General features: G+C 33.1%; 2 protein-coding genes across 2 annotated transcripts in view; one reads left to right on the forward strand and one right to left on the reverse strand.

Moving 5' to 3' along the window:
* The first annotated feature begins 167 nt into the window (after positions 1-167).
* On the forward strand, positions 168-20,975 carry Dhc64C (dynein heavy chain, cytoplasmic). The gene is given in 29 exon segments (XM_015333027.2): positions 168-501; positions 1,437-1,954; positions 2,031-3,125; positions 3,229-3,364; positions 3,468-3,841; positions 4,230-4,265; positions 5,190-5,261; positions 5,361-8,711; positions 8,781-8,834; positions 8,836-9,176; positions 9,262-9,572; positions 9,684-9,772; positions 9,914-9,943; positions 10,096-11,242; positions 11,333-11,828; positions 11,909-12,524; positions 12,628-13,422; positions 13,543-13,680; positions 13,682-13,745; positions 14,585-14,783; positions 15,060-15,177; positions 15,245-15,616; positions 15,690-16,764; positions 16,767-17,767; positions 17,769-18,005; positions 18,008-18,076; positions 18,078-18,458; positions 18,555-18,752; positions 18,819-20,975. Coding segments are annotated over 29 exon segments (13,992 nt in total). The 5' UTR covers positions 168-257; the 3' UTR covers positions 19,254-20,975.
* Positions 20,591-24,182, reverse strand: part of LOC107072804 (bedraggled) — a 49,837-nt gene continuing 46,245 nt past the window's right edge. Inside the window, 1 exon segment of the mRNA XM_015333037.2 lies at positions 20,591-24,062. Within this exon segment, the coding sequence (XP_015188523.2) occupies positions 23,127-24,062 (936 nt within the window). The 3' untranslated portion in view covers positions 20,591-23,126.

Genomic DNA, 24,182 nt, shown 5'->3' on the forward strand with positions numbered 1-24,182 from the left:
CAAGGTTACTTTAATTCACAATTTTAAATTTAGATGGCGCCTGCCTGAAGCAAATGAAAACTTTCTTCTATCATCAACCAGATGGCAGTTCGATCTCTATATTCGTTGGCAGAACTTAACCAAAGAAGAATAAAATAATCCCCCTCTTCCATTTTTGATAGTTCGTGAAGCTGACAGTTCATCCTAAAAGCGGGGATCGAAGGATCGCCCGCTGAGGAAGGTTTTTGAAAATACTTTGAGATAGTGTAGGACTCGGGATGGGCGACTCCTTGGACGGCTCCGGGGAACCGTCCCCGGAGTCTCAAAACATTGCGATCGTTGATTATCATTCGTTCGCAAATTATCTTTGTAAGGCGGTTAAGATTCTTTCTCCTGACGAAGACGTGGTGCCATCAGCTTTTAACTTGGCACTCGAAGATAAGAATAATCAAGAAAGCATAAGAAAGTTTATTGGGGACTCACAGGTCTGGGCACTTTTCATTCAAAGAGCTTCGAGTAAAGGTAAACTCCGACAAAAAAAAGAAAAATATAGTAATTCTCAACTTACATTTCATTTTATATATATGTATATATATATATGCATGATGTATGCATGTATGTATGATGTGGGTGTATATGTGGGTCTGATGTATGAGCAGTATAAGCATATGTGTGCGTATGTGCAATACTACACATACATATGTGTGTTCATTCTTGAGGATACCTTTTGTCCTTTTACATGCGTATCATCCTCCTCCATTGTGTTGCACATTTAAACGCAACGGTACTTATTCTTCATATTAGTCTTAAAAGAAAAGAAAAGCATTCATTAAAAATCAATGCGTTACTTCAGACGACATCCGAGATTCGCCAAGCGTTTCTCATATATGTCTTTCTAAATTATGAGTCATACACCGGTGAGAATCGATACACGCGCATATATCGACATTCTACCTATCCTTTTCATCCTTCTCTCTCTCTCTCCTCTCTCTCCTCTCTCTCCTCTCTCTCCTCCCTCTCTCTCCCTTTCTATCTTTTTATCCTTTTCTATTGTCTTCTCTCATTCTTTTTTCTTTTTTACCGGTTTTTATTAGAAACATTACTATTATAAATCAATTTGATTTAGTATATTAATAATCATAATTAATAATATGTCAATTGAGAAGAATTGCTAAGCTTGTATCCTTTAAATTTTTTGTCTATTTTTTTATTTTGATCGATACGTCATTGAATGAAGTATACCGGCTAGAGTCAGCCATCTTTATTTTTTTTATTGAGTTATTTAAAATCCTTGATTTAAAAAAAAAAACTTTATTCTATTCGCGTTGTTTCGTTTAGAAGAAAAAAAATAATAATAATATAAAACATAATTGTATGTATAAAGAATGTGTGTTTGGAATATTTTGTAAGTATAAAGTAAAAATCTGAAATGACTGTATTTAGTATTTTTATTACAGAGGAAGATGGAGGAGAAGGAGATGAAGAGAAAGAAAATACAACTTATTATATGTCAAACGAGATACATTTTACTAATCCTAAAATGGCCTCCGTAGTTTTAACTAAACGTGGTACAGTCGTAGAGGCTGACAAATCAATTCATTCTCAATTACGGTTGGTCACATTTTCCGATGGACCACCATATGAAACTTTGCATGCTATGAGCAAAACAATGGCACCGTACTTCAAGAGTTATGTCAAAGAAACTGGTAGAGCGGACAGAGACGGCGACAAAATGGTACCTTCTGTTGAAAAGAAAATAGCTCAACTTGAAATGGGTTTATTACATTTGCAACAAAACATTGATATACCAGAAATCACATTACAAGTTCATCCATTAGTGGCAGCTGTTATCAAACAATGCGCTGAAGAAAATAGGAGACCTAAGGTTGCTGATTTTGGGGACAAGGTCGAAGATTCTACTTTTTTAAATCAATTACAGAATGGTGTTAATAGGTGGATTAAAGAAATTCAAAAAGTAAGATTCATTAAATCTTCTTTTGATAACAGATATAACGCAGTATTGTTAATTCTAATCATTTTGTATTATTCAGGTAACCAAATTAAATCGTGATCCAGAATCTGGTACAGCATTGCAAGAAATTTCATTTTGGTTGAACTTGGAAAGAGCTCTGCATCGAATTCAAGAGAAACGAGAAAGCGTTGAGATCTCTTTAACTCTTCGTATTCTGAAACATGGCAAACGTTTTCATGCAACTGTGAGCTTTGACACAGATACAGGATTGAAACAAGCATTGGCGACAGTGAACGACTATAATCCTTTGATGAAAGATTTTCCTATCAATGATTTATTATCTGCAACAGAGTTGGAAAGAATAAGGGCAGCTGTACAACAAATTTTCATGCATTTGAGAAAGATCAGAAGTACTAAGTATCCAATACAAAGAGTGTTAAGATTGGTGGAAGCAATTTCTAGAGATTTGAGTCAACAACTTCTCAAGGTGTTAGGCACACGAAGACTCATGCATATTCCATTCGATGAATTTGAAAAAGTAATGAGTCAATGCTTCGAAGTGTTCATATCTTGGGACGATGAATACGACAAATTAACCGGATTATTGAGAGACGTGATAAAGAAGAAACGAGATGAACAAATGAAAATGGTGTGGCGTATTTTGCCGGCACATAAAAAGTTGCAAACACGAATGGAACACATGAGACGTTTTCGTAGACAACATGAACAACTCAGAACAGTTATTGTACGTGTACTTAGACCTACCGTTTGTCAAATGAACAATAATGCTACTATTGAGAATGCTGACAATGACAATGTCAAAGTAGAATTTGCATTGGATGCTGCGGATGCTAACGCAATCAGCGAAGTTAATTTGGCATACGAAAATGTTAAAGAAGTTGATTGTCTCGACATTACCAAAGAAGGTGGAGAATCTTGGGAAGCTGCTGTACACAGATACGAAGAACGAATAGAACGTGTGGAAGCACGAATCACTGCACACCTTAGAGATCAATTGGGTACTGCAAAAAATGCTAATGAAATGTTTAGAATCTTTTCTAGATTTAATGCTTTATTTGTGAGATCACATATACGTGGTGCTATCAGAGAATACCAAACCCAATTGATTCAAAGAGTTAAAGATGATATTGAAGCACTTCATGAAAAGTTTAAGGTATATATATATATATTGTTTTAAACAAGATTCTGACATTAATTTCTAAACAATCTGAAATTAAAATATTAATATATGTTTATAATACATTTGATTTATTTAGGTTCAATATGCACAAAGTAAATGTTGCAGAATGAGTATGGTTAGAGATTTACCACCTGTTGCTGGATCTATAATATGGGTCAAACAAATAGATTATCAACTTACTATGTATTTGAAACGCGTTGAAGATGTTCTAGGTAAGTTTAATAAACGTTCTTACTATTCCTTGATTTTTAATTCAATATTATTAAGGATTAATATTATTATTATTATTATTATTATTATTATTTTATTTATTAGGCAAAGGTTGGGAGAATCATATAGAAGGTCAGAAATTAAAGGCAGATGGTGATAGTTTTCGTTTGAAGTTATCAACGCAAGAAATATTTGATGATTGGTCGCGTAAAGTTCAACAAAGAAACTTGGGTGTTACTGGACAAATATTTGCGATAGAAAGCATACGTTCAAGAACTAGTCGTGGAAATGTATTGAAATTAAAAGTGAATTTTCTTCCGGAAATAATAACGCTTTCCAAGGAAGTCAGAAATTTAAGGAATCTTGGTTTCCGTGTACCTTTGGCCATCGTAAATAAAGCCTATCAAGCAAACCAATTGTATCCCTTTGCTATCAGCTTAATCGAGAGCATCAGAACTTACGAAAGAACACTTGAAAAGGTAAGGATACATTGTTTCTTTTTTATTTATTTATTTATTTTTTTTGTAAATTTATTCTACTATCGTTAAATAAACTTTCCTTATACCTATGTTTATTTATCTCTTAGAAATGTTTTCATATTTTTCTTGTTATTTCTGTGTTCGATATATATCGATATAAGTGTTGTTATTATTAGTGATTTAACAATATAGGGAAAAAAAAGAATCAGTGTTTAAAAAAGAACAAAATACAAATAAAAAAAAAAACTCTAACTAACTCTATAAGAAATGAACAATATTATTAATAATAATAGAAAATGCTAGGGAATAGTGTGTGTGCCAGGTTGGAAGAATTTTTTCTATTAGATTTATTACAATTTCTAATCCCTTGGATCTCCAACATTTTTAGCTTACCAATCGGAGTCCCCACTGTCCCGCATTAAAGGTAGCCCATTATATATGATGCTTCCAGGAAACTACTCTATGCATCTTGCCTATATCTGCAAATATATTTCTGTCTGCCTGCTTAGCTATATTTTTGTAGATAATATTTTTTATTCTACCCGTACTTTAATGTACTACTTATATTATGCAAGAGACGAGAACCCATTTTATTTGTATTTTTTATTTTATTTTATTTTATTTTATTTTTTAAATAGTCACTACGCGTTAACGTTTCAAGGAAGAATTATTTTCATTAAAAGTAGGATGCTTATAGGAATTTGCAGGAACGTGAACGATTTTTAAAAACCATCGGTGTTTACTTGATAATGGGCATGTATTTTTTATTGCTTTCAATATATAATCTGATTTAAAAAGAGAAAACAAAAAAAAATCACACAAAGAGAATAATCAAGTAAACGACTGTGAAGAAGTATTGTGTTGAGAATTAATCGAAAATTTTACCAATTTCTTTTTTTTTTCCAATATTTTTTTTTGCTAGCTTTTTTGTAGTTAATGTTTATTAAATTTATTTCAAAAGTAACAAAAACTCGTATTTCGCTCTCTCTCTCTCTACAAATTATTATTATTATTATTATCGAATTATAACCGAAACAAAAATGTGAAGTTATTTTATTTTTATTTTTTTCTTTATGCATACGAATAAGTTAAATATATTGGTAATCGATATTAATTAACGATATCAAATATACTTACAAAATTAGTATTTATGAAATGAATACTCTCTATGCCAGTATATATTAGCCAGTGTATAATTTAAATATCTTTAATTTTGCATTGTGCCAGTTTACCCATTACTGAATGGTACTATGTATTTAATGTCGTGAAAATGTTTCACAAAATAGATTGAAATTAATATTATATATTATTATATATTTGAATTATCATTGATTAATATTTTATACAGATCGAGGATAAGGCTAGTATCATACCTTTGGTCGCAGGAATGCGAAAAGATGTTTTGGCCCTTATTTCTGAGGTGAGTTATTATTTCTTTGTAATATATAAATATCATTTTAATTATATATAATTGTATGTATAATAGAAGATTATTTTAATGAATTTATTATATATTTAGGGTATGGCTTTAATTTGGGAAAGTTACAAGCTTACGCAATATGTTCAACGTTTGTCAGACGTAGTTGTCTCTTTCCAAGAAAAAGTGGAAGATTTGTTAGTCGTCGAAGAACAATTGGACGTGGATGTTCGTTCATTGGAAACATGTCCATATTCTGCAAATACCTTTGCCGATATATTATCGAAAATACAAAAATCTATCGACGAATTGTCATTGAAGAATTATTCCAATTTGCATATATGGGTAGCAAGATTGGACGAAGAAGTTGAGAAAAATTTGGCAGCAAGATTGGAAGCTGGAATAAAAGCATGGACGGATGCTCTTACTGGTGGAAAGAAAGAAGTAGATTTAAGCATGGATACGGATGCACCTACACAACCTACACATAAACCAGGCGGTGATCCAAAGATTCAAAATCAAATTCATGAAGTTAGGATCACTAATCAAACGATGTATTTATATCCGAGTATCGAGGATGCAAGATTTCAGATAATGCAGCAATTATTTGCATGGCAAGCTATCGTTACTTCTCAAATACGCCTACAGAGTTCTAGATATCAAGTAGGTTTGGATAAACCTGAATCAGGTACTTATAGAAATTTATTAACTAAATTACCAGCTGGTAAACAACCGTTAGAAGCTGCTTACGAGGCAGTGGAATCCAAGATGAAAGACGTTGCCGATTATGTAGATCAATGGCTACGATATCAAGCCTTGTGGGATCTTCAACCGGATAATCTTTATGGTAAATTGGGTGAAAATATTAATTTATGGATGAAGTGTTTGAACGATATCAAGAAAACAAGAACAACGTTCGATACTTCGGATACCAGACGTGAATTTGGACCTGTTATTATAGACTTTGCTAAAGTACAGAGTAAAGTATCATTGAAATATGATTCATGGCATAAAGAAACCTTAGGTAAATTCGGTACTCTACTTGGAAACGAGATGGCTAGTTTCCATACGCAAGTATCCAAATCTAGGAGCGATTTGGAACAACAATCTATCGAAGCGGCTAGTACGTCAGATGCAGTTGGTTTTATTACATATGTGCAATCTTTGAAACGTAAGATGAAAGTATGGGAAAAACAAGTTGACATATACAGAGAGGGTCAAAGGATTCTTGAACGTCAAAGATTCCAATTCCCATCTTCTTGGTTACATGTAGATAATATTGAAGGCGAATGGGGTGCATTTAATGAAATAATTAAGAGAAAGGATACGAGCATTCAAACTCAAGTTGCTTCTCTGCAAATGAAAATAGTTGCTGAAGATAAAGCAGTCGAAGCTAGAACGATTGATTTTCTTAGCGACTGGGAGAGAGGTAAACCAGTGGAAGGTCATTTACGTCCCGACGATGCTTTACAACAACTTCAATTATTTGAAAGTAAATTTGCTAGGCTGAAAGAAGAAAGAGACAATGTTGCTAAAGCAAAAGAAGCATTGGAATTACAAGAACCAGGTGGTGTATCTACCAGCGAAGATAGAATGCAAGTAGTGTTTGAGGAGCTTCAAGATTTGAGAGGAGTATGGTCAGAATTATCACGAATTTGGGCACAGATTGATGAAACTCGTGAGAAACCATGGTTATCGGTGCAACCAAGAAAGTTACGTCAACAATTGGATACTATGATGGCTCAATTAAAAGAACTACCAGCTAGACTTAGACAATATTCTTCGTACGAGTATGTTAAAAAGATGTTGCAAAACTATACTAAGGTAAATATGCTTATTGTCGAATTAAAATCAGATGCATTGAAAGAAAGACATTGGAAACAATTAACCAAACAACTTAGAGTTAATTGGGTATTGAGTGAACTTACTCTCGGTCAAATATGGGATGTCAATCTTCAGAAGAATGAATCTATCGTTAAAGATATTATTCTTGTCGCGCAAGGTGAAATGGCACTTGAAGAATTCTTGAAACAAGTAAGAGAATCTTGGCAAACTTATGAATTGGATTTGTTGAACTATCAAAATAAATGCAGATTGATTCGTGGTTGGGACGACTTATTTAACAAAGTTAAAGAACATATTAATTCGGTAGCTGCTATGAAACTCTCGCCATATTACAAAGTATTCGAAGAAGAAGCATTAACTTGGGAAGAAAAGTTAAATAGAATAAATGCATTGTTTGATGTTTGGATAGATGTACAGAGGCGTTGGGTTTATCTCGAAGGAATTTTCTCTGGCAGTGCGGATATTAAAACTTTGTTACCAGTTGAAACATCAAGATTCCAAAGCATCAGCTCGGAATTTCTGGGTTTGATGAAAAAGGTATCTAAATCTCCTATGGTTATGGATGTTTTGAATATACCTGGTGTACAAAGAGCACTCGAACGTTTAGCAGATTTACTTGGAAAGATTCAGAAAGCTCTTGGAGAATATTTAGAACGAGAAAGAACTTCCTTCCCAAGATTTTACTTTGTTGGTGATGAAGATTTATTGGAAATAATTGGTAACAGTAAAAATATAGCGAGATTACAGAAACATTTCAAAAAAATGTTTGCCGGTGTAACAGCCATTCTTTTGAATGAAGATAATACAATCATTACTGGAATAGCTTCGCGAGAAGGTGAAGAAGTCATTTTCCAAACACCCGTATCAACCATCGATCATCCCAAAATCAACGAATGGTTAACTCTCGTTGAAAAAGAAATGCGTGTAACATTGGCATCAAGTCTTATGAAAGCTGTACAAGAAATAAAACAATTCAAAGATGGTAATATCAATGCACAGGCATTCATGACTTGGTGCGATAATTTCCAAGCTCAAATAATAGTACTTGCTGCACAAATTTTATGGTCAGAAGATGTAGAAGCTGCTCTTCACGAAGCTCAATCTGATCCAAGTAAAAATCCATTGGAAAGAGTACTTCTTCAAGTCGAAGGTACTTTGAACGTTTTAGCAGATTCCGTATTGCAAGAACAACCACCGTTGAGACGAAAAAAATTGGAACATTTGATCAACGAATTTGTACATAAACGCACAGTTACCAGAAGATTGATTGCTAACAAAGTTTCCAATCCTAAAGCATTCGAGTGGCTATGTGAAATGCGTTTTTACTTTGATCCCAGGCAAACCGATGTTTTGCAACAACTTACAATTCATATGGCAAATGCCAAATTCTATTATGGATTTGAATACTTGGGCGTACAGGATAGATTAGTACAAACACCTTTAACCGATCGATGTTATTTAACAATGACACAAGCTTTGGAAGCGAGATTAGGTGGTTCACCATTTGGACCAGCTGGTACTGGAAAAACAGAATCCGTTAAAGCCTTGGGTCATCAACTTGGAAGACTTGTCTTAGTTTTTAATTGCGATGAGACCTTTGATTTTCAGGTAAATATATAATTTATAGATTAAGTACAACATGATAAGTTATTTACAAATATATTTTATTTGTCATAGGCCATGGGTCGTATATTCGTTGGTCTTTGTCAAGTCGGTGCATGGGGATGTTTCTGATGAATTTAATCGTCTGGAAGAAAGAATGTTATCAGCAGTATCCCAACAAGTTCAGACTATCCAAGAAGCTCTTAAGAGTCAAATGGAAGGAAAGAGAGAAGGAACACTTTGTGTGGAATTAGTTGGAAAACAAGTTAGAGTTTCAACTGACATGGCTATCTTCATTACAATGAATCCTGGTTACGCGGGTCGTTCTAATTTGCCAGATAATTTGAAGAAATTGTTCAGATCTTTGGCTATGACTACACCTGATAGACAATTGATTGCAGAAGTGATGCTTTTCAGTCAAGGTTTTAGATCTGCTGAAAAATTGGCTTGCAAAATTGTACCCTTTTTCAAGTATGTAATTAACATTAATATTTATAAAAATATTCTCTTTTTTTTTTTTTTGCACACGATAATATTATGTAAATTAATATTTCAGATTATGCGACGAACAACTTTCAAATCAATCCCATTACGATTTTGGTTTGAGAGCTTTAAAATCAGTTTTAATATCTGCCGGAAATGTTAAACGTGATCGTATTCAAAAGATTAAAGAAGGTATGCATGGTCGTGGTGAAACGAATATAGATGAGGCTTCTATTGCAGAAAATTTACCCGAACAAGAAATCTTAATTCAATCGGTTTGCGAAACAATGGTACCAAAATTGGTAGCTGAAGATATTCCATTATTATTCAGTTTATTGAACGACGTGTTCCCTAACGTGAATTATACACGTGCTGAAATGAAAGGTATGTCCAGAAGAAAAAAATATATATATAAAAAATATGTGTGCAGATCACACGTGTTAGAAAAGTGAAACCTTCTTAAAACTAGTATATTTTATTATACTTTATTTTCAGGCTTAAAGGATCAGATAAGAAAAGTTTGTGCAGAGGAGTATCTTGTATGTGGGGAAGGTGACGAACAAGGAGGAGCTTGGCAAGAAAAGGTAATCTATTCATTTCGTGTTATTTAACTAATATAAATTTAGCGGATTCTTATATGCATGCAAGGGATTTCTATACTAATAATTCAGGTGCACGAATATTAACTAACTAATACTTAACATTTGTTCTTCATGCCTACTCAGGAAATAATAGGCGAAACTTGGATAGAGAAGGTAAGGCCTGAGTGTATACTTTAACATAATGTTTTCATTATTATTTTATATATGTAGATAAACATATGTGTATGTGTGTGTATGTTATTTTAATTTGATCAACATTATATCAACATTTATTATATTTTGTATAATTCTTGTTATCTATATAGGTTCTTCAACTGTATCAAATATGCAATTTGAATCACGGTTTGATGATGGTTGGACCAAGCGGTTCTGGAAAAACGATGGCTTGGAAAGTATTATTGAAAGCTTTAGAACGATTCGAAGGAATAGAAGGAGTAGCTCATGTTATTGATCCTAAAGCTATCAGCAAGGAAACATTGTACGGTGTTTTAGATCCAAATACACGCGAATGGACTGATGGATTGTTCACTCATATTCTTCGTAAGATAATTGACAACGTGAGAGGTGAAATAAATAAACGTCAATGGATAATATTTGACGGCGATGTTGATCCTGAATGGGTGGAAAATTTAAATTCAGTGTTGGATGATAATAAACTTCTTACTTTACCAAATGGCGAACGTTTAAGTTTACCACCTAATGTAAGAGTTATGTTTGAGGTACAAGATCTGAAGTATGCCACTTTAGCAACAGTTTCTCGTTGCGGTATGGTGTGGTTCTCAGAGGATGTATTGTCGACGGAAATGATATTTGAAAATTACATGTTACGTTTAAGAAACATTCCATTAGAAGATGGTGAAGAGGAACCTCTTAGTAAAAAAACAGCTGAGAAGGAAGATAGCGTGTCGCCAGCATTATCCGTACAAAGGGAAGTCGCTAGTATTTTGCAGAGTTATTTTGCACCTGATGGATTAGTTGTAAGATGTTTGGAATATGCTATGAAGCAAGAACATATAATGGACTTTACGAGATTAAGAGCACTCAGTTCACTCTTCTCTATGTTGAATCAAGCTGTTCGTAATGTTTTACAATATAATCATAGCCATACAGATTTTCCATTGCCAAGCGAACAACTTGAACGTTATATGCCTAAATGTTTAATCTATGCATTGCTTTGGAGTTTTGCTGGAGATGCCAAATTGAAAGTAAGATCTGACTTAGGAGATTGTATTACATCTATTACGACAGTACCTTTACCGGCGCATAGTAACATTCCAATAATAGACTTTGAAGTTAATATACATGGGGAATGGCAACCGTGGAGTAACAAGGTACCTCAAATCGAAGTTGAAACGCATAAAGTTGCCACACCAGATATTGTTGTACCTACTTTGGATACAGTGAGACACGAAAGTTTGTTATACACGTGGTTAGCTGAACATAAACCTTTAGGTATATTATATTTATTTATTTCATTTAATATATTAACAATAAGATACTTTATTTGTTTATACTAATGCGAAATTTTATGTTCAATAATAGTACTTTGCGGTCCACCTGGTTCAGGAAAGACTATGACCCTTTTCTCTGCACTAAGAGCTCTACCCGACATGGAAGTAGTTGGTTTAAACTTTTCATCTGCCACAACACCTGAATTATTACTCAAAACCTTTGATCATTATTGTGAATATCGTAAAACACCTAACGGCGTTGTACTATCTCCCGTACAATTAGGAAAATGGCTAGTTTTATTCTGCGATGAAATCAATTTACCTGACATGGACAATTATGGAACTCAACGCGTGATATCGTTCTTGAGGCAACTCGTTGAACACAGAGGCTTTTATAGAACGAGCGATCAAGCTTGGGTAACGTTAGAAAGAATCCAATTTGTTGGTGCTTGTAATCCACCAACAGATCCAGGAAGAAAACCACTCAGTCATAGATTCTTACGACATGTACCAGTCATTTATGTCGATTATCCAGGAGAAACTTCATTGAAACAAATTTATGGAACATTTACACGTGCTATGCTCAGGTAAATTTAACAAATTTAATTATTATACTTTGACTAAATTCTTGAGATTAATATTACATATATTTTTAATCATACAATAGATTGACACCTTCTTTGAGAGGTTACGCAGAACCATTGACAAATGCTATGGTAGAATTTTATTTAGCTTCGCAAGAAAGATTTACGCAAGATATGCAACCTCATTACGTTTATTCACCTCGTGAAATGACACGTTGGGTACGTGGAATATGCGAAGCTATCAGACCATTGGACAATCTATCGGTCGAAGGTTTAGTTCGTTTGTGGGCACACGAAGCACTCCGTTTATTCCAAGACAGACTCGTCGAGGATTCCGAACGTGCATGGACAAATAAAAATATCGACACTGTTGCTATGAAACATTTCATGGGTGTTGATAAAGAAAAAGCTTTGACCAGACCAATTTTATACAGCAATTGGTTATCCAAGGATTACGTGCCTGTTAACAGACAAGAATTGAGAGATTATGTTCGTGCAAGATTGAAAGTATTTTATGAAGAAGAATTAGATGTTCCATTAGTTCTATTCGATGAAGTTTTGGAACATGTTTTACGAATCGACAGAATTTTCCGACAGCCTCAGGGACATTTATTACTTATTGGTGTCTCTGGTGCTGGTAAGACGACTCTGTCTAGATTCGTAGCATGGATGAATGGACTATCCATTTTCCAAATAAAGGTATACTTTTATCATACATTTATGTCGCTATTTGTTTATCTTCTTTTTTCTTTCTATGAAATTTGTATTAACGTTAAATCACACGTAATTTGATTTTAAAAAGGTTCATAATAAATACACTGGTGAAGATTTTGATGAAGATTTACGTCAAGTATTAAGAAGATCTGGTTGCAAAGATGAAAAAATAGCTTTCATACTTGACGAATCAAACGTTCTAGATTCCGGTTTCTTAGAACGTATGAATACGTTATTGGCCAACGGTGAGGTACCTGGATTATTCGAAGGTGACGAATATACGACACTTATGACTCAATGCAAGGAAGGAGCTCAACGAGAAGGCCTGATGTTAGATTCTAACGAAGAATTGTACAAATGGTTTACTGGTCAAGTTATGAAAAATTTACATGTCGTATTTACAATGAATCCAAGCACCGATGGACTCAAGGATCGTGCTGCTACATCTCCAGCATTGTTCAACAGATGCGTATTGAATTGGTTCGGAGATTGGTCAGATAATGCATTGTTCCAGGTTGGAAAAGAATTTACAAGTAGAGTTGATTTAGAAAAACCATCTTGGAAGTGTCCAGATTTCTTCCCATCCGCTTGTTCGCTTATTCCATCTCAACCAGCTCACAGAGATGCTGTTATAAATGCTTGCGTTTACGTACATCAAACGTTACACAAAGCAAACACGAGATTAACTAAGAGAGGTGCACGAACGATGGCTATTACTCCACGTCATTATCTTGATTTTATTAATCATTTTGTTAAATTGTATCAAGAAAAGAGAAGCGATTTGGAGGAACAACAATTACATTTGAATGTTGGATTAAGTAAAATCGCTGAAACTGTCGAACAGGTTGAAGAAATGCAAAAAAGTTTGGCAGTCAAATCTCAGGTAAAAAAATTTATATTATTATAATATAATTCAAATATATACTGTGTTGTTGTAGTAATTATTATTAAAAAAAACAATTGTGATAAAAATCAAATAAACACGTTGTTAATTTAATTGAAGGAATTGCAAGCTAAGAACGAAGCAGCCAATGCTAAATTAAAACAAATGGTAAAGGATCAACAAGAGGCGGAAAAGAAGAAAGTACAAAGTCAAGAAATACAACAGCAACTTGCTATACAAACGGTTGCTATTAATCAAAAAGAGAGACGACGTTATGGCTGATCTTGCACAAGTAGAGCCAGCTGTTATCGACGCGCAGAATGGTACGTTGTTTTATTTTTATTTCATTAGAATCATATATGTTCATCATCGTTATCACTTTCATCATCAGACATATACATTGTTTCATATTACAATATTATTTTTTTAATTTATTATTATTATTATTATCATGAAATGAACGGCATGATTTATATACGATTGATGATTTAAACATCGAAATTAGCCGTGAAGGGGATTAAACGTCAACATCTCGTGGAAATCCGTTCTATGGCGAATCCTCCAGCGATCGTTAAGCTAGCGTTAGAATCTATTTGTCTTTTACTCGAGGAAAATGCAATAGATTGGAAACAAATTCGTACTGTTATAATGAAGGACAGCTTCATACCCACTATCGTCAACTTCAACACAGAAATGATCACGTAAGAAGTTAACAACTAGGGGTCTGCTGAATGTTCGACGCGCGCACGTTGATTAATCTCAATTCTAAGATTAATCTTTAAACAAACAAAAATCAAACCAAACCACAAAAGCCGTATAACTGCTTGATACATGTTATGTTTCTACATTCCACACATTCCTTTGTTTAATCATACTACAAAACACAACCAACAACAACAATAAGCGTATTAATATACATGCAAGTTAAAGGAAAATATTGATTTGCATTTATATTAATAATCTTGTCTCTCTTATGTAAATATTCTTTCATGTTACAAAATTTGTATGTCTAACTTATTCGTAGGTATGTTCAAACGAAATTCGTGATTTATAATTGCTAAAAAGGCTTCTTGTATCATAATATCTTCTTGAATAACTTTATATCTAAATAGTTTTTGTGTTTTTCTTTAGTATTATATAAAATTGTTTCTTTCTCGTATAGCCGTGAAATCAATAAAGAAACAGCATTTAGTCGAGGTTCGTTCTATGGCGAATCCACCAGCTATCGTCAAAGTTGCATTGGAGTCTATCTGCTTATTGCTTGGTGAAAATGCCAGTGATTGGAAATCTATACGCGCAGTCATCATGAGAGACAATTTTATCAATACCATTGTCTCTAATTTCAGTACTGAGGATATTACGTAAGCATGCTTCTATGTTTGTTTCCTTTTAACTAAAATGCTTTTAATTTATAACGAGGAACAAATACACATATCGCTTGCACGTGTGTCCCCCTTCCAATAATTTCCAAATATTACTGTTACTACTAATTGTTCAATTACATGTTTATAATGTTTAACTAATAACACACAACGTTATATGTGGATTGCTTTGATTGAAAAAAGGGAAATTTATTATGTAAATTAATGAAAACATTTATAATATAATATTATATTTAAACACAATAATTTATTCAGTGACGAGGTGAGAGAAAAAATGAAGAGTCGTTATTTGAGTAATCCTGATTATAACTTTGAAAAAGTTAATCGTGCCAGTATGGCTTGTGGACCATTAGTAAAATGGGCTACTGCTCAGGTAAATAACCAAATTTATATTGAAATGTTGTTTTTCTTGTTTATTTATACAATAAATATATTTACAGATCGAGTATGCCGATATGTTGAAACGAGTTGAACCATTGAGGGAAGAACTTCATTCTTTAGAACGACAAGCGGAAACGAATAAATTGAAAGGTGAAGAAGTTAAGAATTTGATAGCCCAATTGGAACAAAGTATAGCATCTTACAAGGAAGAATATGCCCAACTTATTTCACAAGCGCAAGCTATTAAAGCTGATTTAGAAAGTGTTCAAGCTAAAGTAGATCGTTCGATTGCTTTACTTAAATCGTTGGTTATTGAAAGAGAACGATGGGAAGCAACGAGTGAAACGTTTAAGAGTCAGATGTCAACCATAGTCGGTGATGTATTATTATCGTCTGCATTCCTTGCTTATGCTGGATATTTCGATCAACATGTAAGTTACCAATTATATTTTTATTTCAATTTCTATATTATCCGATTCTAAACAAAACATATTTTTTATACAGTACCGTCAAAATCTTTTCACAACGTGGTGCCAACATCTTCAACATGCTAATTTGCAATTCCGTGCAGATATCGCAAGAACGGAATACCTGTCTAATCCAGACGAACGTTTGAGATGGCAAGCAAACGCATTGCCAACCGATGATCTGTGTACGGAAAATGCTATAATGTTGAAACGATTTAACAGATATCCATTGATCATTGATCCTTCGGGACAAGCGACTGAATTTATAATGAACGAGTTTAAGGATCGAAAGATAACGAAGACCAGTTTCTTGGACGACTCGTTTAGGAAAAATTTGGAAAGTGCATTACGATTTGGTAATCCATTGTTGGTACAAGATGTTGAAAATTACGATCCCATATTAAATCCAGTATTAAATAGAGAACTCAGAAGGACTGGTGGACGTGTATTAATCACACTTGGTGATCAAGATATCGATCTTTCACCTTCCTTTGTAATATTCTTATCGACGAGAGATCCAACGGTTGAATTTCCACCAGATATTTGTTCTCGTGTTACATTCGTCAATTTCACTGTCACCAGGAGTTCATTACAAAGTCAATGTCTCAATCAAGTTCTCAAAGCTGAACGCCCGGACATCGACGAAAAGAGATCTGATTTATTGAAACTCCAAGGAGAATTCCACTTGAGATTAAGACAATTAGAAAAATCATTATTGCAAGCATTAAATGATGCCAAAGGCAAGATTCTTGATGACGATTCAGTTATTACAACATTAGAAACGTTGAAACAAGAAGCTGCTGATATTAGTAAGAAAGTAGAAGAGACTGATAAAGTAATTGCTGAAATAGAAACAGTTTCTCAGCAATATATGCCATTATCTCAAGCCTGCTCAAATATGTATTTCACGATGGACAGTTTGAATCAAGTACACTTTTTGTATCAATACTCTCTCAAAATGTTTTTGGATATATTTACATCAGTCTTATCGCAGAATCCTAGATTGGCTAATATCTCTGATTATACTCAAAGATTATCCGTTATTACCTGTGATCTTTTCTCAGTCTGTTACGAACGTGTTGCTAGAGGAATGTTGCATACCGACAGATTAACGTTGCTTTATTACTATGTCGTATTCATTTGAAGGGTATCGCTACTGAATCAACGTACGACAGCGAATTTACATTCTTCCTCAGAGGAAAAGAAGGTGTTTTGAATATTCGTGTACCACCTGTACCATACTTGAGTTCTGAACAACAGGAAGCTATGATGCGTATAAGTATTAGACTACCAGCTTTTAAAAAGCTTGCTGAGAAGATCCAAGAGAACAGTGATTTTGCTGCATGGTTGCAATCACCAACACCAGAAACTTGCGTACCCAAACTTTGGGAAGAGGAGAAACCATTGTCACCGATTGGTACCGCTATGCATCAATTGTTGCTAATTCAAACGTTCCGACCAGATCGTGTAATCGCAGCTGCATCGTTGGTTGTCATATCAGCACTTGGAGAATCCTTTATGGCAGCGGCAGAAGTCGAACTTGACTTTGCTTCGGTCGTAGAAAATCAATTGAAAGCAACAGTCCCAGCATTACTTTGTTCAGTGCCAGGATTCGATGCATCGAGTAGAGTTGACGATTTAGCAGCAGAATTGGGTAAACAAATAGCAAGTATTGCTATTGGTTCTGCCGAAGGTTTCAATCAAGCTGACAGAGCTATCAACATGGCTGTTAAAGCTGGTAGATGGGTAATATTGAAGAACGTACATCTTGCACCGCAATGGTTGGTTCAGCTCGAGAAAAAATTACACAGTCTGCAACCACATGCCAGTTTCCGTTTGTTCTTAACGATGGAAGTCAACCCGAAAGTACCAGTTAATTTATTAAGAGCTGGTAGGATCTTCGTCTTTGAACCACCACCTGGTATTAGAGCAAACTTACTTCGAACGTTCAGCACAGTTCCAGCATCTCGTATGATGAAAGCACCTAACGAAAGAGCTAGACTTTACTTCCTTCTTGCATGGTTCCATGCTATTGTTCAAGAACGTCTTCGATATGCACCCCTGGGATGGGCCAAGCATTACGAGTTCAATGAAAGTGATTTAAGAGTTGCCTCGTGATACTCTCGATACTTGGATAGAAACTACAGCTATGGGTAGAACCAATTTACCACCAGAAAAGGTACCTTGGGATGCTTTGGTTACACTGTTATCTCAATGTATATATGGTGGTAAAATTGATAACGATTACGATCAAAGACTCCTTACATCATTCCTACGAAAACTGTTCACTCCGCGTTCATTTGAAGCAGACTTTGCATTGGTCGCTAACGTAGACGGAGCTCAACAAGAAGTCCAAGACACATTACAATGCCGGATGGCACCAGACGAGATCATTTCCTTAAGTGGATTGAATCGTTAGCTGATGAGACAAACACCTTCTTGGCTTGGATTACCTAACAATGCTGAAAAAGTACTTCTAACGACTAGGGGAACAGATTTAATATCTAAATTACTCAAAATGCAACAATTAGAAGACGAGGACGAATTAGCATACTCCAACGAGGAATCATTGGTCACACCTAGCAGAGAAGCTGAAGCCGATGGTCGTCCATCTTGGATGAGAACTCTACATAATTCAGCGTCCACCTGGTTGCAATTGTTGCCAAAGAATTTACCAACTCTTAAGAGGACTGTGGAAAATATCAAGGATCCTTTGTACAGATATTTCGAACGGGAAGTTAACAGTGGAGCTAAACTATTGCAGGATGTTATTCATGACTTGGAAGATATTGTATTAATTTGTCAGGTATTATTATTATTATTAATCATATTTTTAATATAATTAACGAAATGGATTACGAGCTAACGTTAGTTAACAATAATTTATTTTGTTGTTGAACAGGGTGAAAAGAAACAAACAAATTACCACAGAACAATGTTATCCGAACTGGTTAAAGGTATTTTACCAGGTGGTTGGAGAAGGTATACCGTTCCAAGAGGTTGCACCGTGATACAGTGGATAACTGATTTTAGTCATAGAGTATCTCAATTGCAAGAAGTATCACGATTGGTTTCGCAAGGTGGAGCCAAAGAAATAAAGGTTGGTTGTTGTATACATTTATTTATTTATTTCTCATTTTATCAACAATCTTCATTTTATCAACAGAGTTTTCCTGTTTGGCTTGGTGGTTTGTTGAATCCTGAAGCTTACATTACCGCAACGCGACAATGCATAGCACAGGCTAACAGTTGGTCACTCGAAGAGTTACAATTGGATGTAACGATTGGTGACGGTGATAACATAGCAACGGATGATTGTTCGTTCGCAGTAACCGGCTTAAAATTACAAGGAGCACAATGTAGAGATAATCAATTGTATCTTACGTCTACCATTATGACAGATTTGCCAGTAACCATGTTAAGGTGGATAAGATCGTCAACGGAGGAAGCTAGAAAAGGAAAATTATCTCTACCAGTATATTTAAATAGTACTCGTACTGAATTACTTTTCACCGTTGATTTAAATATCGCTCCTAGTCAAGACCCTCACAGCTTTTACGAGAGAGGTGTAGCTGTGTTGACATCTACTGCTTTGAATTAATCTATTTATACAATCTTCTTTTTTTTTTTAGTTCAAATTAAATTGTTTAGATAAGGGGGGAGATAAAGAAGAAGAAGAAGAAGAAGAAGAAAAAATTAACAGGGGGAATAAAAGAAAAAGAAAAAAGAAAAGAAAACAAAAAAACATATTAAACAATCTTTCGCTGCTATTATAAAAGCAACGTTATAATAATAAAATTAATTTCAAATCATAATAAATATATAAATATAAATAAATAAATAAATAGATAGATAGATAGATATATATATATATATAGAAAGAGAAAGAAAAAGAGTTGTCTTTAAAGACAGGAATAATAATGAATAATACGAAAGCTTGTAACATTTTAATAATAATAATTATTAATTATATAATAATAAAAATCCAGAAAATATGTAAATTCCACGAGGATGATGCGTCGTCTCTCGTTGGATGTGTAACTTTGAAAACGTGCAAAAGATATAAGAAAATTATTTAATGCGCTTAGCGTCATTATTAATTAAACAAAAGAAAAACAAAGAAAAGTATAAAAAAAAAAAAAGAAAGAAAAATTTAAATACGTATTTATACAAACCAAAAAAAAAACGAAAAACAATTATGAGACGGTTTATTAATCGAAAGAAAAAAAGCAAACAAGCAAGCAAGTAAACAAAAAAAAACAAACAAACAAAATAATATGATTGTAATATATATTTTTTTGCATTATCTTTCTTTTTTTTTTTTTTTTTTATATATATACACACACACCATTTATCTCTTATCGCTGCCGCTGTTGCTACATCATCATTGTTGTTGCTTTGGGAAATGATTTTGCTGTAAACAAAAGTTACATTATGTTTTGTACTCAAGATGTAAGTTATTAAAAGTAATTATAGAAATATTTATATATCGGTAAAATAATAATTCAATGGTATATTTAAATAAGTGTGTGTATGTATGTACATACACTCCGCACACAATGAGATTTGTTGTTTTGTATGTAGGATATTTTTTTTTTTTTTTATTCAGCGTTGCAGCTATTTTTTATTTTTTATTTCTTTTTTTTTTTTGTTCTGTTAATAATAATAATTATTATAATAATTATAATAATAATAATAATAATAGAGTAATAATAATAATAAACAATGAAATAATTTAAATAACAATTAATCAATTTCGCACAGCTGCTCTATGGCCTATTTGTAAAGTTAAAACCACATACGTTTTTCTTTTATATGTTTGTTGTTATTATTTAATAGTCGTAAGATTTGTTCTATTTAAAGGAAGAAAGAAAGAAAGAAAGAAAGAAAAAAAAGGAAAATAAGTAAATTTATGAATATTTTTAAATAGAAATGTGTTTTTAATATAATACGTGAAAATATTATTTTGTTAAATTGCTGCACCGCTTGAAGAAAAATATCCTATTATAATACAGTAATAAGGTTATTCACATAATTACCGCGACTCATGATTACTTTATTTATTTATTATAATGTATAGGTATGTCTTTTATTTAATGTTTACAAATAATTAATACAAAAACAAAACAAAAAAAACAACAAGTGGATTATGAATATTAAAAATTCTTTTTTTCTTGTTCTTTTTGTTTTACTATTACTACTACTACACTACTACTGCTACTATTACTACTACTATTACTACTACTATTACTACTACCTACTACTTTTCGCAATCGTCTAGATATTTAATAAATTAATAATTAATTGTGAAAAAGAAAAAAAAGATGTGCTAGTTGCGTCAAGTTTTTATTATCTCAAAACATCCAACACTATATTATTATTATTATTATTATTATTATTATTATTATTATTATTATTATTATTATTATTATTATTATTATTATTATTACTATATTTTTAATAATTAGGAAGAGCAACAAGAAACACAAACAAATACCATGCCACATGCACACACTATAAACAACACCTGCACGCACTGAGAAAATTAGAAAAAAAGAAATTATAAAAGAACATAAAAACTTTATTATGGTCCATTATGTCAGGTATAATAGCAAATTACATTTATTTTAACGAGAGAAAGCTGATCATCGATTAATTTATAATATAATAATATATTACACAACTAGAAAAAAGAAGAGACATTTTTTATATACAACAGGATGATCGGTTAAAACGAATAATTCCGGGAACTGCGACAACAAATTGAACAATATGGGAATATCTTTTTCGAAAAAGATTTTTTTCTATTCGGATAACTGACCACACCATGGATTACTGAACAAACACGAGAAAATACGACCCTCCTGTATATATATATATATATATATAAAAGATTTGTTTAACTGTATGTTTTTCTTTTTTTCTTTTTGATGATCGGTGAACGAATCGGGAATTCGAACAGTTTACGTAGTCTTTTGATTATGTTTTTTATCCGATCAACCCATCGTGTATTTATTAATGCAAATTATACATTAATTTTCTTTTTTTTTTTTGATCTAAACAAATCACTACTTTCAAATGTATAATGTTTATTTATTTTTCATTACAACACGTATCTCATTGAATCGTTTCAAATTGTGTTATCTTTTAATGGACGGACTATACACTTGGTACACTCAAATATATATATATATATATAAATGGGGTGGTGTGTTGCAATAACTTTTTATTCATCTTAAATAATTCCTTTGTTTGTAATCATAGTTTAAAAAAAAAAAGAAGAAAATTACAGGAAAAATTTAACGGTGAACACAATTGTTCCTTAAAGGTTATTTCTTTTTTTTTACGAGATTTCAAAGTTATTAATGTTTTTTTGTTGTTGTTAATATCATTATAAACAAAGGAGATATTCAAGATGGACACAGCTGTTGTTATTGCATCCTGTATAAATATATATATATATATACACAGGTTCTAGAAAATATATTTAATAATAAGTAGTCGGTTGGCCCACATTCTAAATTAAATTCATACAAAATAAAATATTTACAGGTAACGAATCTCTCTCCAGAAAAAAAAAACAAAATAATCAAATACAGGAGATTATTATATTACAAGAAAATATTATATTTGTACGTGGCTTATATTATTTAATTATAAATTGCCAATTATAGAGTTAAAAAAAGTGATCCCAGCTAAAAAGTTGCAATCGTGAAAAAAATTAATTCAACATCCAATTTATATATTTTCCTTGTCGTTGTTGTTATTGTTGTTTTTGTTGTTATTGCATCAACAAATGCGAGAGTATTAACCTTATTAAGGCCGATAACAAAAAAATGTGATTTTTATTTTATATTTCTTTTTTTTTTCAATTCTTTTTATTATTTGCTCATGGAAATAAAGACAAGAATAATCTTTACGTCGAAGAGCTAGGCAGTAATTCCGCTAAATTAAATGACATTTTGAACACACACATACACACACATTTACAATATATTCGTGAGCGAATAATAAAGAAAAAAAAAACTATTTTAAGGTCATCCAACGGTATATATATATATATATATATATATATATATATATATATATATATATATATATATAACTGTGAATGATACAAATGTGAAAAGTATTTAAGAATACGTCGCGAGACAATAGGACAGAAACAATAGTTTTAAAAATAAATACAGTATAAACATAATTCTAATTCAAAAGAAAAAAGAGAAACAGCAAAATACGCGTGTTGTACTAATTTACATGTAAACAAAGACAAAGTAGTCAACAAATTTATTTTAGTCGACAAGAAAGACAAAAATATTCAAAGGTGTCGCGTTGTGTGATGTGAATGATATTTGAGAAAGGAGTATTGTAGCAAGCTTGAATGAACGAAAAAGGATAATGTGAAGAAGTTATTGGGGTAATTTAAAATACAGGAGGAGGAGGAGGAGGAGAAGAAGGGATACACACACGAAGTCTATATCACAGAAATGGAATTGTCCATTTCGTCCGCAGTCTTCTTGTCATCGCGATCATCGTCGACGTGTTCGTTGGGGACTAGAGAGACGTCCTTCGGAAGGACCAAGGAGTCTTGACCGATCGGCGCAGCGGCCTCGACTAGATTCTGAACGGACACCGCCGCGGTCGGTTCGTCTTGACAGAAGCTTCTACGTAGGGACTGTTGGGTTCTAGTTGTTCCTCTTCTGATACTACTTCGCAAAAGATTAGCCACGTCGGCTGCTGTGAGATTTGTGCTGCCAGCATTAGCAACAGATGAAATAATATTACTGTTGGTCAAATTATTATTACATCCTCTGCTACGAGTTCCTCTTTCCAAAGTGGAATGCGTACGTTCTACGGTGACTCTTCTATTACTACCATCTAAAGAATTGATCCTAGTCATTCTGTCAATGGTGTTTGGTCTGTGTCTATTATTATCACCGATACCAAGTACAGTAGCGGATCTTTCATTGCGAGTACTTCTTCTAACGTTAGTAGTTGCTACCACCACGTCTGGCCTAGACTCGTTGTTCATGTTTATTGAAACGTCTACTACTCCATGACCACGAGTATTCTGATTCATTTCAACTAAAACTGTAGCATAATCTGGTGGCGGTGGTTGCAATGCTGGCCTTTGCCTTGGTGCACTACTTTCTCCTAAAACGTTAGCAATACGTCTAACGCTTCTTCGAAAACTTTGACGCAACATTTTTGCTATCCTTGCCCCAGTTGCTGTCGTGTAACTGGGTGGTGGTGTATATTTCGGTGGTGGATCTTCGAATGGTACATCTGTCGTAGTAGGTAATATGCCATTCCCATGAATACTGGTACTGGTATCGTTACCACCAATTTGTGTTTGAGTATCCGCTGGATCATCAGTTTCAAGTGGTGGACGATACAATAGTTGAATTCTCTGTAAAACAAATTATTTTCGATTTTAATTGTTATTTCAAAATCAATATTATTATTTCTTTTGTATTCTTTTTTTTTCTTTTAATAACATTTATCGTTACATCTCAATTCTATATAAACT

Source organism: Polistes dominula, unplaced genomic scaffold (assembly GCF_049000335.1).
Source record: "Polistes dominula isolate Pdom_NZ unplaced genomic scaffold, Pdom_raw_medaka contig_11, whole genome shotgun sequence".
Lineage (NCBI taxonomy): Eukaryota > Metazoa > Arthropoda > Insecta > Hymenoptera > Vespidae > Polistes > Polistes dominula.